A 14,480-nucleotide genomic window follows, 5' to 3' on the forward strand; every position below is an offset into this window, starting at 1 on the left:
TATCATTGCTTTGGACTCATTTGAGCTCTTAAGACTTCTTTTGTCTGTCCCAAGATCTGTCTCTACATTGGCAAAGGGGGAAATTTGGAACCTACCGCCCATTGCCTTGGAGAACAACCAGGTGGGCTTTAGCCCAAGCTTGAAGGTGCTAGTCTGTAATTGATCAGGACTCTAGGGCACTGGGATGCCTCTGATATATATCCATGGCCCCAGGATGGTCCAGAACCATCTCAGCCCCACAGGTAGAGGGCCTTTAGCCTAGAACATGGCCCATTCAGATTCCCTAGGTCTGGACCACTCACACACCTCTGGCATCATAACATAGTGATTCGAAGTGTGATATTGGAGTCAAACTCCTTGGGCTCAAATTCTAGCTCCACCACTTTCTAGCTCTGTAACCTTAGATCTGTGATTTAACTTTTCTGGACTTCCATTTCTTCACCTATAAAATGAGGACAATAACTATATCTACCCCACAGCAATGCTGTGAGGCTTACATGAAATAATGTATGTGAAGTGATTAATACAATGCTTGGTGCATAGTAGAAGCTCAATAAATTCTGCCTGTGTCATCACCAGACTGGCTTTACCAATCAATTTCTTCCTGCATTCTTTGCCCACACACCCTTTCCAGAGTTGTGTGTCTTCCAGAGATCATTTGACCTTAATGGAAAAAGAGAGGTGAAAGCCACAGATACTTCAAGAGTTCAGAAGACAGGGCTTCCCTGGTGGCGCAGTGGTTAAGAATCTGCCTGCCAATGCAGGGGACACGGGTTCAAGCCCTGGTCTGGGAAGATCCCACATGCCGCAGAGCAACTAGGCCCGTGAGCCACAATTACTGAGCCTGCGTGTCTGGAGCCTGTGCTCCGCAACAGGAGAGGCCGCGACAGTCAGAGGCCCGCGCACCGCGATGAAGAGTGGCCCCCGCTCGCCACAGCTGGAGAAAGCCCTTGCACAGAAACGAAGACCCAACACAGCCATAAATAAATAAATAAATAAATAAATTTATTTATTTAAAAAAAAAAGAGTTCAGAAGACAAAGGAGAGAAGCTTATTTAGAGGGAGCAGAAATATTTCAGAATCTGAGAGGGACACAGAGGCAAAGACCTCCGTGTCGGCCCATCATCAACTGTAGGTAAGATGAATGATGAAATACAGTGACATCTGAGAGTAAGGAATTCCATTCCCCACCTTGACTATAATTTCCTCCACTATGAATGGAAAAGAAAGAGTAGAAGACCTGGCAGGAAGAGTAAAAATATTTTGGGGGTAATTTATTTTTCATTAAAAAAAATAGTTCAAAGGAGTGTATGTCAGAGATAACAAGAAGTCTGAGCCTGCCAGTGGCATTGGTGCAAGGTGGGAAATCAAAGCTAGTTACATCATCATCACCACCAGGGGTGATGAACTCTCCAAGCAAAACCTAAGAGAGGAATAAAAAATGCAGAAGGGGTGCTTCCCTGGTGGCGCAGTGGTTGAGAATCTGCCTGCCAATGCAGGGAACACGGGTTCGAGCCCTGGCCTGGGAGGATCCCACATGCCGCGGAGCAACTGGGCCCGTGAGCCACAAGTAATGAGCATGCGCGTCTGGAGCCTGTGCTCCGCAACAAGAGAGGCTGCGATAGTGAGAGGCCCGCGCACCGCGGTGAAGAGTGGCCCCCGCTTGCCGCAACTAGAGAAAGCCCTCGCACAGAAACGAAGACCCAACACAGCCATAAAATAAATAAATAAATAAATTAGTGCTTAGGAAATCTATTTAAAAAATGCAGAGGATTTTAGAGCTAGAAACACACTTATATCTAATCTAGTTTTCATTAATCCCCCACACACACACACATACACACACAGGTGACCTGAAGGCTAGAGAGGATAAATAATTTGAACAAGGTCACTCAATTAATAGCAGAACTGAAACTAGAGTTCAGTTAGAGAGTGCATTAGAAGGGGATTGTGCATATGTGGTGTGGTAAAGGCATTCTGGCTTGAACCCTGGGGAGCTAGATTTGAGTGATGGCTCTGCAATCAATTCACTGTGTGACGTCTAGGTCTTATTTTCCCTTATAAAATCAAAGAGTTGGTTTGGTTTTGCACTACACAAAGCTGTAGCCACTAAGCACATGCGGCTACTAAGCACATGAAATATGCCCAGTTTTAATTGAGATGTGCTGTAAGTATAAAATACACATCAGATTTCAAAGACAGTAAAAATAAAAGAATATAAATTATCTCATTAATATTTTCATATTGATTACAGGTTGAAAGGATAACTTTTTGATATATTGGGTTAAACAAGATATATTACTGGACATTAATTTCACCTATTACCTTTTTCAATTGTCTAGGTATTAGACAATTTTAAAATTACATATGTGACATTACATTATATTTCTAGTGGACAGCACTGGATCATAATCTCTAAGATCACTTCTATCTCAAATATTCAATTTTATTATTTCTTGATGTGAGCAATATAAGAATGGAGAGAAATGAATGCTCCATGGCACTAGTTAGAAGTGAAATGGAAGAGAAAAAGAGAACACAAAAAATGAAAACAGATTGAAATTCCAAATATTTGTGGTTTATATTTTTGTCTCTTTACCAATCAATTTCTGGAGTTGGACTTTTTTTCCTTTTCTAAAATGCTGAAATATATCATACACAGAAAAGTATATAAAACATATATATGTAATCCTAGAGTTGGACCTTTCAGCTGATAACTGGCCTTGATGAGCTCAATATTGGCATGGAATCTTTCCCTTTCAAGTAACTTCACAAATATTAACAAACATAACGTCTCCTTACTCTAAGAGTAATTATTAGAAAGTGAAACATCACTTACCAGAAACAAAACTGAGAACCAATGGTTAACCACCCAGTTTCCCATTGTCAAGTGGTGGTTTGGAGCCTCTGTAGGCAGCAGGGAAGATTCAGCAACTTGGATTCTGGAGAGATTCTTCAGGGTTGGCACCTCTGTCCAGCTCAGGGGCTGTGAATCTCTACGATGTGAAAGATGCACACCTACCCACAAAGCTTTCAGGAATGAATACATGCACTCTGCCTTCCTCCTCTGGTCAGAACTATGTTATCAGCTTTGGTAGACCAGCCCTACCTATAAGTACCACGGGTGTTTTCCCTGGTGAGGTTTTATCCCTTCAGGAAATGACAATCTTCTTGGGTGAGAATGTTCTCTCCCATCAACTTATCAACATGATTTAATGTGAGGCATTGTCTTCCTTGATAAGACATTCGCTAAGGTTTCTCATAAGGAAGATTTTAGGCTGAGGCTATAAACAGATGATCTCAGGAAAAGCAGGGCAGAAGGCACGCAGGTTAAGGAAGCTGCTTTAAGGTGGGCTTTCAGAAGAGCTGCTGCAGCTGCCTGCTGCAATTTGGACCTCAGCCTGGCTAGCTCAGAAACTTTGTTTACCAGTTCTCCTGGAAGATAATCTGGCTCTGGGGAGCGCTTGACTGGTTGGAAGGACAAGTGAAAAGAATGGCCACATAGAATAAAAGAAAATTTAGCAGGTACAAATGAACACCTCGGTTCAAAAAAAAACAGAGGCAAAGTATTCCAAACGAGAGAGGTGATTGTCTTCTAGTATGATGGATTAGCTAGAGTTGTGTGTTCAGTTCTGGGCACTGATATTTTTCCTTTTCTAAAATGGTGAAATATACACAGAAGAATGTATAAAACATATATATGTAATTTTAAAAATAATTTTAAGGAATGAATATCTATGTACTCCGTACCCAGGTTTAAAAAAATTAAATATTTACTTCCAGTATCTTAAAGTCCTCTGTGTGTCCCTCTGTGATCACGATTTCCCTTCTTCCCCAGTCTCTCCCCCATCAGATGTAACTACTATCCTGAAATTTGGAGTAATCGTTGCCCTGTTTTTCTCTACAGTTTTACTAACTAAATGCATTCCTAAACAACATATTGTTTAGTTTTTCCTGTTTTTGAACCTCTAAAAAAATGGAATCTGTTTGTATGTATATATGCTCCTGTGATTTGCTTCTTTCACTCAACATTGTGTCTCTGAGATTCATACATGTTGGCACGTGTAGTTCCCACAGCTTGCGGGATCTCAGTTCCCAGAGCAGGGATTGAACCCGGGCCATGGCATTGAAAGCCTGGAATCCTAACCACTAGGCAACCAGGGAACTCCCAGTTGAGCATCTTTTAATTCAACTGTTGGCCATTTGAGTGAGTTTTCTTCTTTGAGAAGTGTCTAGTCTAGTTTCTGGCCTTCCTTCCTTCCTTTCTTTTTCCTTTCTTTCTGGTGTGATTTCCCAAGTCTTTATTGTGTGGTTACAGAGGATGTGGAGATTGGTTTCAGGAGTTTTGACATGGTGGGAAAGACGTCGTATTCCCTGAGCTCTTCAATGTGTCTGTAGGTTTCACAGTGCTTGGCTCTGCATCCTTGTTTGGCCACCTTACACCAAAAGACTAAGTTTTGGAAATCAGAAGTTCAACCTGGCTTCAGCCCCTCTTGGAAAGGTGATAGTATGAACTTGTTTCTTTCTTTTTTTCTTCTCTTTCTTTTTCTTGATGTTTCATCTTTTGTCCTGTCTCATTATGGTTCCTTCTCTATATCTTTCATTGTAGAAGATCTTTTCTGCTAGTCTTTTGTTTTTCGAATCAATAGTTTCTCTGTAAATAATTGTAATTTTGGTGTGCCCATGGGAGGAGGCAACATATGTATATGTATAACTGATTCACTTTGTTATAAAGCAGAAACTAACCCACTGTTGTAAAGCAATTATACTCCAATAAAGACGTTAAAAAAAAATGAGCGTGAGAATAGGCTGCCCTATAAAGTATTTTGTGCTGTGGGTTGAAAGCTTAAATAAGTAGTTTTAGCTAACTAGTTTCAATTCTACCTAAATGAGGAAATTATAGAAAAATTATTGGGTGAAATATTGGTCAAATAGTATCAGGATCCTTTTACCTTCTGTAAGCACCAAATAATGTACTGTCATCAACAGGGAAACCTTCACTCAGATCTCTGTTGCTTGTCTTGCTATGGAATTGCAACTCTTTGTACATAAATATGAAATGGATGGTAATATGACAGATTCATGGTTCCACTTCTAAAATAAAAAAATGTTGCCTTTAATGAGACCAAAGCAGATGAGAGGTAGAGGAGAAAGTATAAGCAAGTCAGGCAGGCAGTCTCCTATGTTGTATAATTTTTTGAGAAATTCAAAATGACATTCCTCTTCCCCATCCCACTAAAAAATAGCCTTTTCATTAGTCTGTCATAGGGTAGGAAATTCTTACCATTGGAATTAAAAAGCTGTGCTCCCAGAGGCTATGATTAAATTCCATTGTTATCTTGTATTGATGGAGGGGTGGGGGGTGGGGGATGAGGCCTCTGATCTAAGGAGAGAGAGGGAAATAACGAATCAACCCACTATCACCTGTAACTCATATTTTCACAGAAGGCAGGATCCAGAGAGAAGGGGACCTATGACAGATTCCTGGGGCATCTGGCAGTAAGGAGAAGTTAGAATGGGGTACTGCAGCAGAGGACTTTGGAAAACAGGGGTGCATTGGGTGTTTGGAGGTGGACTGAAGCCAAAGTGAATGCCTGAAGAACCCCTTGATCCACCTATAATGCCCTCTCCATACCTACTGAATCAGAATTTTCATTTTAACAGGATAGCCAGGTGATTCATGTGCACATTAAATTTGAGAAGTGTTGCTCTTACAGAGTCTGCAACTCACAAGGGCTCAAACACTTAAGCAGGTTGGGAAAAAGATTAAATGGAAAAAAAGTTGGGAATTGATCTCACAAAATGGTTTAATTAGATTCCTTTATTTAACAAAGATTTGTCCTTTAAGAAATGGTTTAGAAACTAAACTTCCTTCCCCCCTTGCTTGAATCTTCCCGGATTGCAAACCACACACAATCTCCCTTTTTTTTATTACAGGAAAAGCCTCAGTTTAGGTGAAATAAACATCAAGATTCCGGGGTTGGAGCCCTTCTTTTGATTGTTAAGGAAATGAAAACAAACGATAATCAAAAAACCCCTAGAGACTTTGTTTAGATACCACTTTATCTTAGCACCTGTCAGAGGTCATACAGCTGAGAGCTGGGAGGTAGGTGGCAGGTCAGATCTCAAAGTGGACTGCTCTTAAAAAAAAAAAAAGGAACAAAATATAGTCATTGCTCCAACTTAAGGCTCTTACATTTAGAAATCTCAGTTGGAACTCAGCTTAGTTCCTTGGCCTTTTCTGAGCAAGCTGATTCAATGAAAAGGGATCCCCTATTTTTCCTAATAGGTAGTCCAGCTAGGCCCGTTAATGTGTGCCTATTAGAAGGGAAAAAAACTAGCCAGGCTGGAGACAGAGCAGGTGGCAGACAATCTTTGAGGAAAGATTGAAAATGTGCCTCTGCCTTGGAACTGACCTCTCTTCACTCTGATTTTTTGCTACCCTCAGGTGGCTTCCTGGTAGTATAAAGAGAGGAAAAACAGGTAATTTTGGGGGAGACGAGGAATATTATTTTACTGTTTTATAATTGGATTATAAATTAGTTCATTTCCAAGGCGGAAAATGAATACCTTGAGGAGTTTGGGGTAAGTTCCATTTTCTCAGGGAAAACTTGATTCTACCGGGCTTTCCGAAGACTAAATCAGAGAATCAACAAAGTGAGCATTTGCTCATTCAATGTTCACTCAACAAACATTTATTAAATACTTACTCTCTAACAGGCACTGTGTTAGGAGCTGATGATACAGCAGTAAATAAGATATACAAGCTCCCTGTCCTTATGGAACTTATATTTTGGTGGGAGAGACAGATTAAAAACAAATAAAAAGAAATATACTTCAGGTAATGAGGAGTGCTATGAAGAAAATTGAAACAGGGAAGGGAATAGACAATGATGTGTGTGGTGGAGGGGCTATTTTAGATAGGATGATCAGGGAAGACTTCTTTGAGGAGTTGACATATGACACTTGTGTGCTGAGAAGGGAACAGTCATGCTTCTTTGGCGTTCTAGAGGGAGAGCTAGTACATATAAAGGACCTGAGGTGGAAATGAGCTTGGTGTGCTAGAGGAACAGCAAGAAGGCCAGTGTTATGGCTTGAATTGTGTCTCCTCTAAAATTCATATGCAGGGGAATTCCCTGGCGGTCCAGTGGTTAGGACTCAGCGCTTTCACTGCCGAGGGCCCAGGTTCAATCCCTGGTCAGGGAACTAAGATCCCGCAAGCCCTGTGGCATGGCCAAAAAAGAAAAATTTGTATGCAGAACCCCCAGTACCCTAGAAAGCAACCTTATTTGGATGTAATTCATTAAGATGAAGTCATACTGGAGTAGGGTGGGCTTTTAATATGACTAGTGTCATTATAAAGGGAGGAAATTTGAACACAGACATGCACACAGGGAGAACACCATGTGAAGATGAAAGCAGAGATCAGGGTGATAGTTCTATAAGCCAAGGAATACCCAAGATTGCCGGCAAACCATCAGAAGCTAGGGGACAGGCATGGAACAGATTCTTCTTCACAGCTCTGAGAAGGAAAAATCCCTGCCAACATCTTGAACTGGGACTTCTAGCCTCCAGAAGTGTGAGACAACAAACTTCTTTCTGTTGAAGCCACTCAGTGTGAGGTACTTTGTTATGGCAGCCCTAACAAATGAATACAGCCAGTGTTGCTGGAGGCAAGTGAGAGAATGGGGTAAGAAATGAGTTCAGAGAGGTAGGTAAAAGTCAGATTATCTAGGGTCTTGCAGGCCTTTGCAAATGTGATGCAAATAGACCTAAACCCATTGTTTTTGGTAGACTTAGGGAGCCTCTAAAGATTAGAGGTAAATGAGGGCTATAGGTCGCCTCTCCCACAACCTCCTTACTAGGTAGAACATTACAGAGAAGGTAACTGTCAGACTAAATTCTATGACACATGCAGTTATTAGCAATCAGGGGTCAAAACAGTCACATAGCCTCTTCTTGTAAATTGGCTGAAGTATCAATACATACTCTCTGTCTGACCTTTAGGAACTCCAGCAAGTTGCTTGCATGAAAGATTTACCTGAAACAGATGGTCTAATAATCTGGTAACAGGATCAACCTATCTTCTGGGTGGAGCAGGAAAATCTTCCATTAAGTGATATATATTAGTTATCTATTGCTGTGCTACAAATTACCCCCAAATTTAGTGCCTTAACAACAAACATTGATTATATCACATAGTTTCTGTGTGTCAGGAATCCAGGATCAGCTTTGTTGGCTGCTTCTGGCTGAGAGTCTCTCGGGAGGTTGCAGTCAAGATGTTGGCTAGGGCTGCAGTCATCTAAAGGCTTGAATGGGCCCGGGGATCTTCTTCCAAGGTGGTTCACTCATATGCCTAGCAAGTTAGTGTTAGTTGTTGGCAGATCTCAGTTCCTCAACACATGGCCCTCCATTTCTCATAACATGCAAGCTCAGAGCAATGATCCAAGACACAGCAAGAGAGAAGCTGCAATGTCTTTTCTGACCCAGCCTTGGGAGTCACATTTGGTCATTTCCATAATAGTCTACTGGTTACATTACAGTGGTTACATTCTTCCCTATTCAGTGTGGGAAGGGAGTAACTACACAAGGAAAGAATCACTGGGGACCATCTGGCAGGCTGGCTATCATGTAGTGAGATAGAGGACCACACAGAGTCTGAGGCCTAGAATGCCACTCCAAAGAGTACTGAGCTGTTGGGTTTGCTTGCCAGATTTTTATATTCTGATCATGCAAGGATGGAAGCACCTGGACAATATTTCTAGCCACTTCACATATTTTGAAAGCAATCCATTTCACCAATGAAATATATTTCTTACATCTTTTTTTTTTTTAAATTTAAATATTTATTTATTTACTTATTTATGGCTCTGCTGGGTCTTCGTTTCTGTGCGAGGGCTTTCTCTAGTTGCAGCAAGCGGGGGTCACTCTTCATCGCGGTGCGCGGGCCTCTCACTATCGCGGCCTCTCTTGTTGCGAAGCACAGGCTCCAGATGCGCAGGCTCAGTAGTTGTGGCTCACGGGCCCAGTTGCTCCGCGGCATGTGGGATCTTCCCAGACCAGGGCTTGAACCCGTCTCCTCTGCATTGGCAGGCAGATTCTCAACCACTGCGCCACCAGGGAAGCCCCTCTTACATCTTTTATGCTGATAAGTGGAGTCTGTGGTGCAAGGTTTCCTAACCTTGGGTCCTGGGGATAGAATCCAGGGGGTTCTGGGACCTTGATGGGAAAAAATTATGCCTTTATTTTTTTTTCTTGCTGAATGTAGTCAACAAACCACAGTCTTTCTTATTAGTAGTACCTGTGACTTTGTCACCAGCACATATCAAAGATAATTTCATATCACATTATAGCTATTGCCAATATCTTAAAAGATCATTAAATTCATTACTATTTCAAAATTATGGTGATTATTAGATCTGCTGCTAGATCTTGGTATTTGCTGGGCTAATAAAGAAATATATATATTAATATGTCAAAATTGTATCTTTAATATTTTTTTCCTATTTCTTTTTTTATTATTATTAATTTTCATTGGAGTATGGTTGCTTTACAATGTTGTGTTAGCCTCCACTGCACAACAAAATGAATCAGCCATACTCGTACGGATATCCCCTCCCTTTTGGACTTCCCTCGCATTTAGGTTACCATAGGGCAGGGCATTAGGTAGAGCTCCCTGTGCTATACAGTATGTTCCCATCAGTTGTCTATTTTATACATAGTATCAGTAATGTATATGTGTCAATCCCAGTCTCCCAATTCCTCCCACCCCCCTACCCTGTATCTTTAATATTTTGATAATTGCGTTTCAACACAATTGGTTTTAATTGTAATCTTATGTGTTTTATCTTGTTGTGCATTAAAAACATGACTCTGAATCGGGTTCAACAGTTGGCCAAAGGGGCCCATGGCACAAAGAAAGTTTAAGAACTCCTGCTTTAGCACAGGTTCAGATAGGAAAATGTGAACATGGTGTGGGGGGGAGGGGCATGTAACTATCTTTGGGGTAAGGACACCTGAGTAGGATCTTTCAAATGCTAACTAACCACTCCTGAGTCTATATTCCTGATTAGGATAATTCAAATGTTAACTAACCACCCCCAGAGTGTGGATTAAAGCTAATTTACAGTGAGTTGAATAAATTGTTTATCAATGTGAATAATCATTGCCTGTTCTTTCTCCACTTCAAAATATATACTAAACCCACCCCTTCTTCCTACCTCCACTGCCCCCACCCTAGACCAATGTTTCAAAAGATTATTTTTTAGACCAATACACCGTTTCATTAAATCATTGATTCTATGAATCCAAGATGTCCATAGGTTGTAAGACCCATCATTCTCTTACGCACCAAGAAAGAAAAATTGCTCTTAATTAAACTATGCTGTACCATTAATGGTAAAATTCATCCCAATTTCAGAGGTGATGAAAAGTGGGAAAAATATGCATCTTAGAATAAACAAGGTATATTACACAGCTGATACTGAAGTGTTTTGAAGTAAATTATAGGCAATATAAAACATTGCACACATACAATATAACATGGCGAGGAGTTTGGATTTTATTTTAAATGTGATAGAAAGCTATTTTGAGCAGGGAAGAGATGTGATCTGGTTTTCATTTTTTATACGTATACGCTGGTAGTTGTGCAAAGAACAGATCAGGGGAGAGGTGGATGTGACCAGAGAGGCTTGGTCTAAGGTTGGAGCAGTGGAGGTAGGAAGAAAGTGTGGATTTAGTAAATACTTTGAAGAGGAAGAAGACCAGTAATGTTCGTTCATATTGATAAACAATGTATACAACTCATTAAGCAAAAAGAAAACATTGCTACAAATCTAAATAATTCTTCACTCTTGTTTTGACATTCATTAAGTCAGTACTACTGAATCTCTTTGACTTTCTGAAGCTCTGCCAATCTTTCATTAGCTGCAGCTAAGTCCCACCTCCAGGTGCCAGTATTTCACTTCATTGTAAAGGAGAAAGCAGCACGAATGACTAGCACAAGGGTGGGAATGACTGACAACAGCCCCTTGTGTGAGCCTTCCCTAGGGACATTGATATTTTCATATGGGTGCTTTAAAATACAGAGTAAGTATGTGTATTAGTTTGTTCATGCTGCCTTAACAAAATAGCACAGAGCAGTTGGCTTAAACAACAGAAATTTATTTTCTCACAGTCCTGGAGGCTGGAAGTCCAAGATCAAGGTCACCATCAGGTTGGTTTCTGCTGAGAGCTCTCTTCCTGGCTTGTAGATAACTATCTTCTCGCTGTGTCCTCACATGGCATTTCCTCTGTGTACATGGAGAGAGGGAAAGAGGGAGAGACGAAGAGAAGGAGAATGGGAGGGAGACAGGGAGACCGGGACACCAGCCTTATCAGATTAAGGCCCCTTCCTTATAACCTCAACCTTTATCACCTACTTATATGCCTTATCTCCAATACAGTTTCATTAGGGGTTAGGGCTTCAACATATGAATTTTGGGGACACACAATTTAGTCCACAAGATTACCATTCTTCAAAATATATTAGGGACATAATTTGAAGTACGGAAAAAAATTATGAAAAAAGATGTTCATTGCAGCATTATCTGTAGTGGTCAACAAAAAGGAAATAATCTAAATGCTCAATAACAGAGAATAGTCAAATCAATTATAGCATATCTACACAGTGGAACACTACACAACTATTTAAAAGAATGAAACAGGAAAATGTGTATGATTTGAAGTTAATGGAGAGAAAAACCAAGATATCAGAATAATCACAACAATGTATAATTTGGCATGTAAAAGGCCTGAAAGGAAATATAGCAAAATATTAAAGGTGGCAATTGATAAGTAATGAGTTTCTTTATGATTTTTTTTTGATTTTCTGAATTTTCTACATTTTTATAATGTGCATCATTGCTTTTATATTTTAATTTTTAAAATTTTTATCAAAGTTATGCATTATCATAGTTTACAGAGTTTAAAAGTTCTACAAGTTTTGTTATGAAAAACAGTGCCCTTTGCCCTTCCCCATAATTTCCCTCTCCCCAGAGGCAAGAGTTTTCAACTCTTTTAGCTGATTCTTTTGGTATTTACCTTGGTTCTCTAAATAACATTATTTTATTGCTACTTCTTGAATTTTAAGTTTTTGACATTGTCTATTGGCATTACCTACACTCACCCTGCCCTCCCAATTCACCCAAAGACCCTTTTTATCCCTACATTCTTCCAATATAGGCATATCATAATTTTGGTTAGACCACTATTCAATGTTTACAGTATGGTGACCAAGGAAACTTTATTCACAGCCATGAAGTCACAAATACTTTTCCTTACTTGCACAACTTTTTGTGTTTCCTGGAGCTGATAATTATTTTGTTTTTTCTTTAAATAATTTTCTATGTACTTAGCAAGAATTCAACTTTAAACTCTTGATCAGTTACCTCCAGCTCCTCTCCATGTGTTTTGGTGTATCAGGTATCTTGAAGATATCTCTCCTGAAGTCTCCTGACCTGTATGAGCTAGTTGACCTCTATTCCTTCTTTGTGTGCAGCTGTCATCCTGGAACCTACCTTCACCCTCTTCTGGAGCTTCCCTTTTGCCTCTTTCTTATGCTGGATCATCTCCCCACAAACCCAAGTCCTTCTGCTTTCTTGGTTTAAAGAGGTTTCAAACAGGGAACTATACTGAATATCCTGTGATAAACCATAATGGAAAAGAATATAAAAAATGTATACATGTGTATAACTGAGTCACTTTACTGTACAGCAGAGATTGGCACAACATTGTAAATCAACTCTACTTCAATAAAAAAAAATTTTTAAAGAAAGAGGTTTAAAGAGATTTCTTTCTTGGTTTCAAGAGGTGTATGAGGGGTAAATTTTTGAGACCTTGCTTATCTGAAATTGTATTTGTTCTATCCTCACACTTGATTGACAGCTTGGCTGGGTACAGAACTCTAGGTTAAAAATAACTATCCTTCAGAATTTTGAAGGCATTTTTGCTCATCTCCTAGTTTCCAATGTTGATATTGAAAAATCCAAAGCCATTGTGATTCCTGATCCATTATATGTGACCTGTTTTTATCTCTGGGAGCTTGTAAAGTCTTCTTTTTAACCCAATGTTGAGAAATTTTATGAAGCTGTGTTTTGGTGTGGGTCCATTTTCATCAGTCAAGGATATTTCAACCTGGAAACTCATGACCTTCAGTTTGGGGGAAATTTCTTGACTATATTAAACATTTTATTCCCTTCATTTTCTCTTCTCTCTAAATAGAATGCCTCCTCTTCCGATACTGGACCTGCTGGACAGGTCCTCTAATTTTCAAATATTCTTTCTCCTATTTCAATCTTTGTCTTTTTGCTCTCCTTTCTGGGAGATTCCTTCAACTTTATCTTCAACTTTCCTATTGAATTTTTTCCTATTGTCATATTTTTATTTCCAAAGAGCTCTTTGTTATTCTGATTTTTCCTTTTAAAAAGGTGCAACCCATTCTTTTTCTTTTTTAATTTTATTATTTATTTATTTATTTATTTTTGGCTGTGTTGAGTCTTCGTTTCTGTGCGAGGGCTTTCTTTAGTTGTGGCGAGTGGGGGCCACTCTTCATCGCGGTGCGTGGGCCTCTCACTATCTCGGCCTCTCTTGTTGCGGAGCACAGGCTCCAGATGCACAGGCTCAGTAACTGTGGCTCACGGACCCAGTTGCTCCGCGGCATGTGGGATCCTCCCAGACCAGGGCTCGAACCTGTGTCCCCTGCATTGGCAGGCAGATTCTCAACCACTGCGCCACCAGGGAAACCCAACCCATTCTTACTAATGGTTTCTCTTAACTCTAGGGATACTAACAATAGTTCTTTTTTTTTTTTTTAATCTTTTCTTCTCCCTATGTAGCAGACGCCTGGTGTACATTGCTTCACATTCTTTCAGCCCACAGTTTAGCCCAGCCATTGCTGTGGCAACCAGTCTTTTGCAGGAGTAATCTGACAGTGCCTCACTTTAGCTGCACCAAGAATTGCTTCACGCCCTAGAGCTCTTCTGACCTACAAAGTTATGCTTGGGGAAATCAGCTCTGCACTGCAGCCTACATAACCCAGAAGTGCACGGTAGTTGACATCCTTGACCAGTGAAGGATGGGAGCCAGTGGATTAATGCTCTCCCTTTTCATAACTCAGGAGGATAATTCTGAGATAGGTTCAACATAGCTCCTCAGAAGGTACTAGCAAGATAGAACCCCAGTTGCCAACAGCAGTGACTACTTGATAATGCATCCTTTCCTTCCTTCCCTTTTTTTACTATCCCAGGTCTCTCATTCTTGTTTCCTGGGATTACTTCCCAAAATAAATCACCTGCAGGCAAGCCTTTACCTCAAGCTCTGCTTTGGGGTAGAGGAAACAGACTGAAAAACTTTACATTATCCACTTTTGCTATGTTTACGTGGGCTACTATCTTTCATATTAGAGACTTTGTTCAGATGTGTACTGACCTTTGGCCATCTGA

General features: G+C 40.2%; 1 protein-coding gene across 1 annotated transcript in view; it reads right to left on the bottom strand.

The window, feature by feature from the left end:
* The window catches only part of NOX1 (NADPH oxidase 1), a 34,829-nt gene extending 26,009 nt beyond the window's left edge, over positions 1-8,820 (bottom strand). The window contains 1 exon segment of the mRNA XM_082377652.1: positions 2,840-8,820. Within this exon segment, the coding sequence (XP_082233778.1) occupies positions 2,840-3,049 (210 nt within the window). The 5' untranslated portion in view covers positions 3,050-8,820.
* Between the last annotated feature and the right edge of the window lie 5,660 nt (positions 8,821-14,480).

The sequence above is a fragment of the Balaenoptera borealis genome, assembly GCF_965194805.1.
Source record: "Balaenoptera borealis genome assembly, chromosome: X".
In the NCBI taxonomy this organism is placed as follows: Eukaryota; Metazoa; Chordata; class Mammalia; order Artiodactyla; family Balaenopteridae; genus Balaenoptera; species Balaenoptera borealis.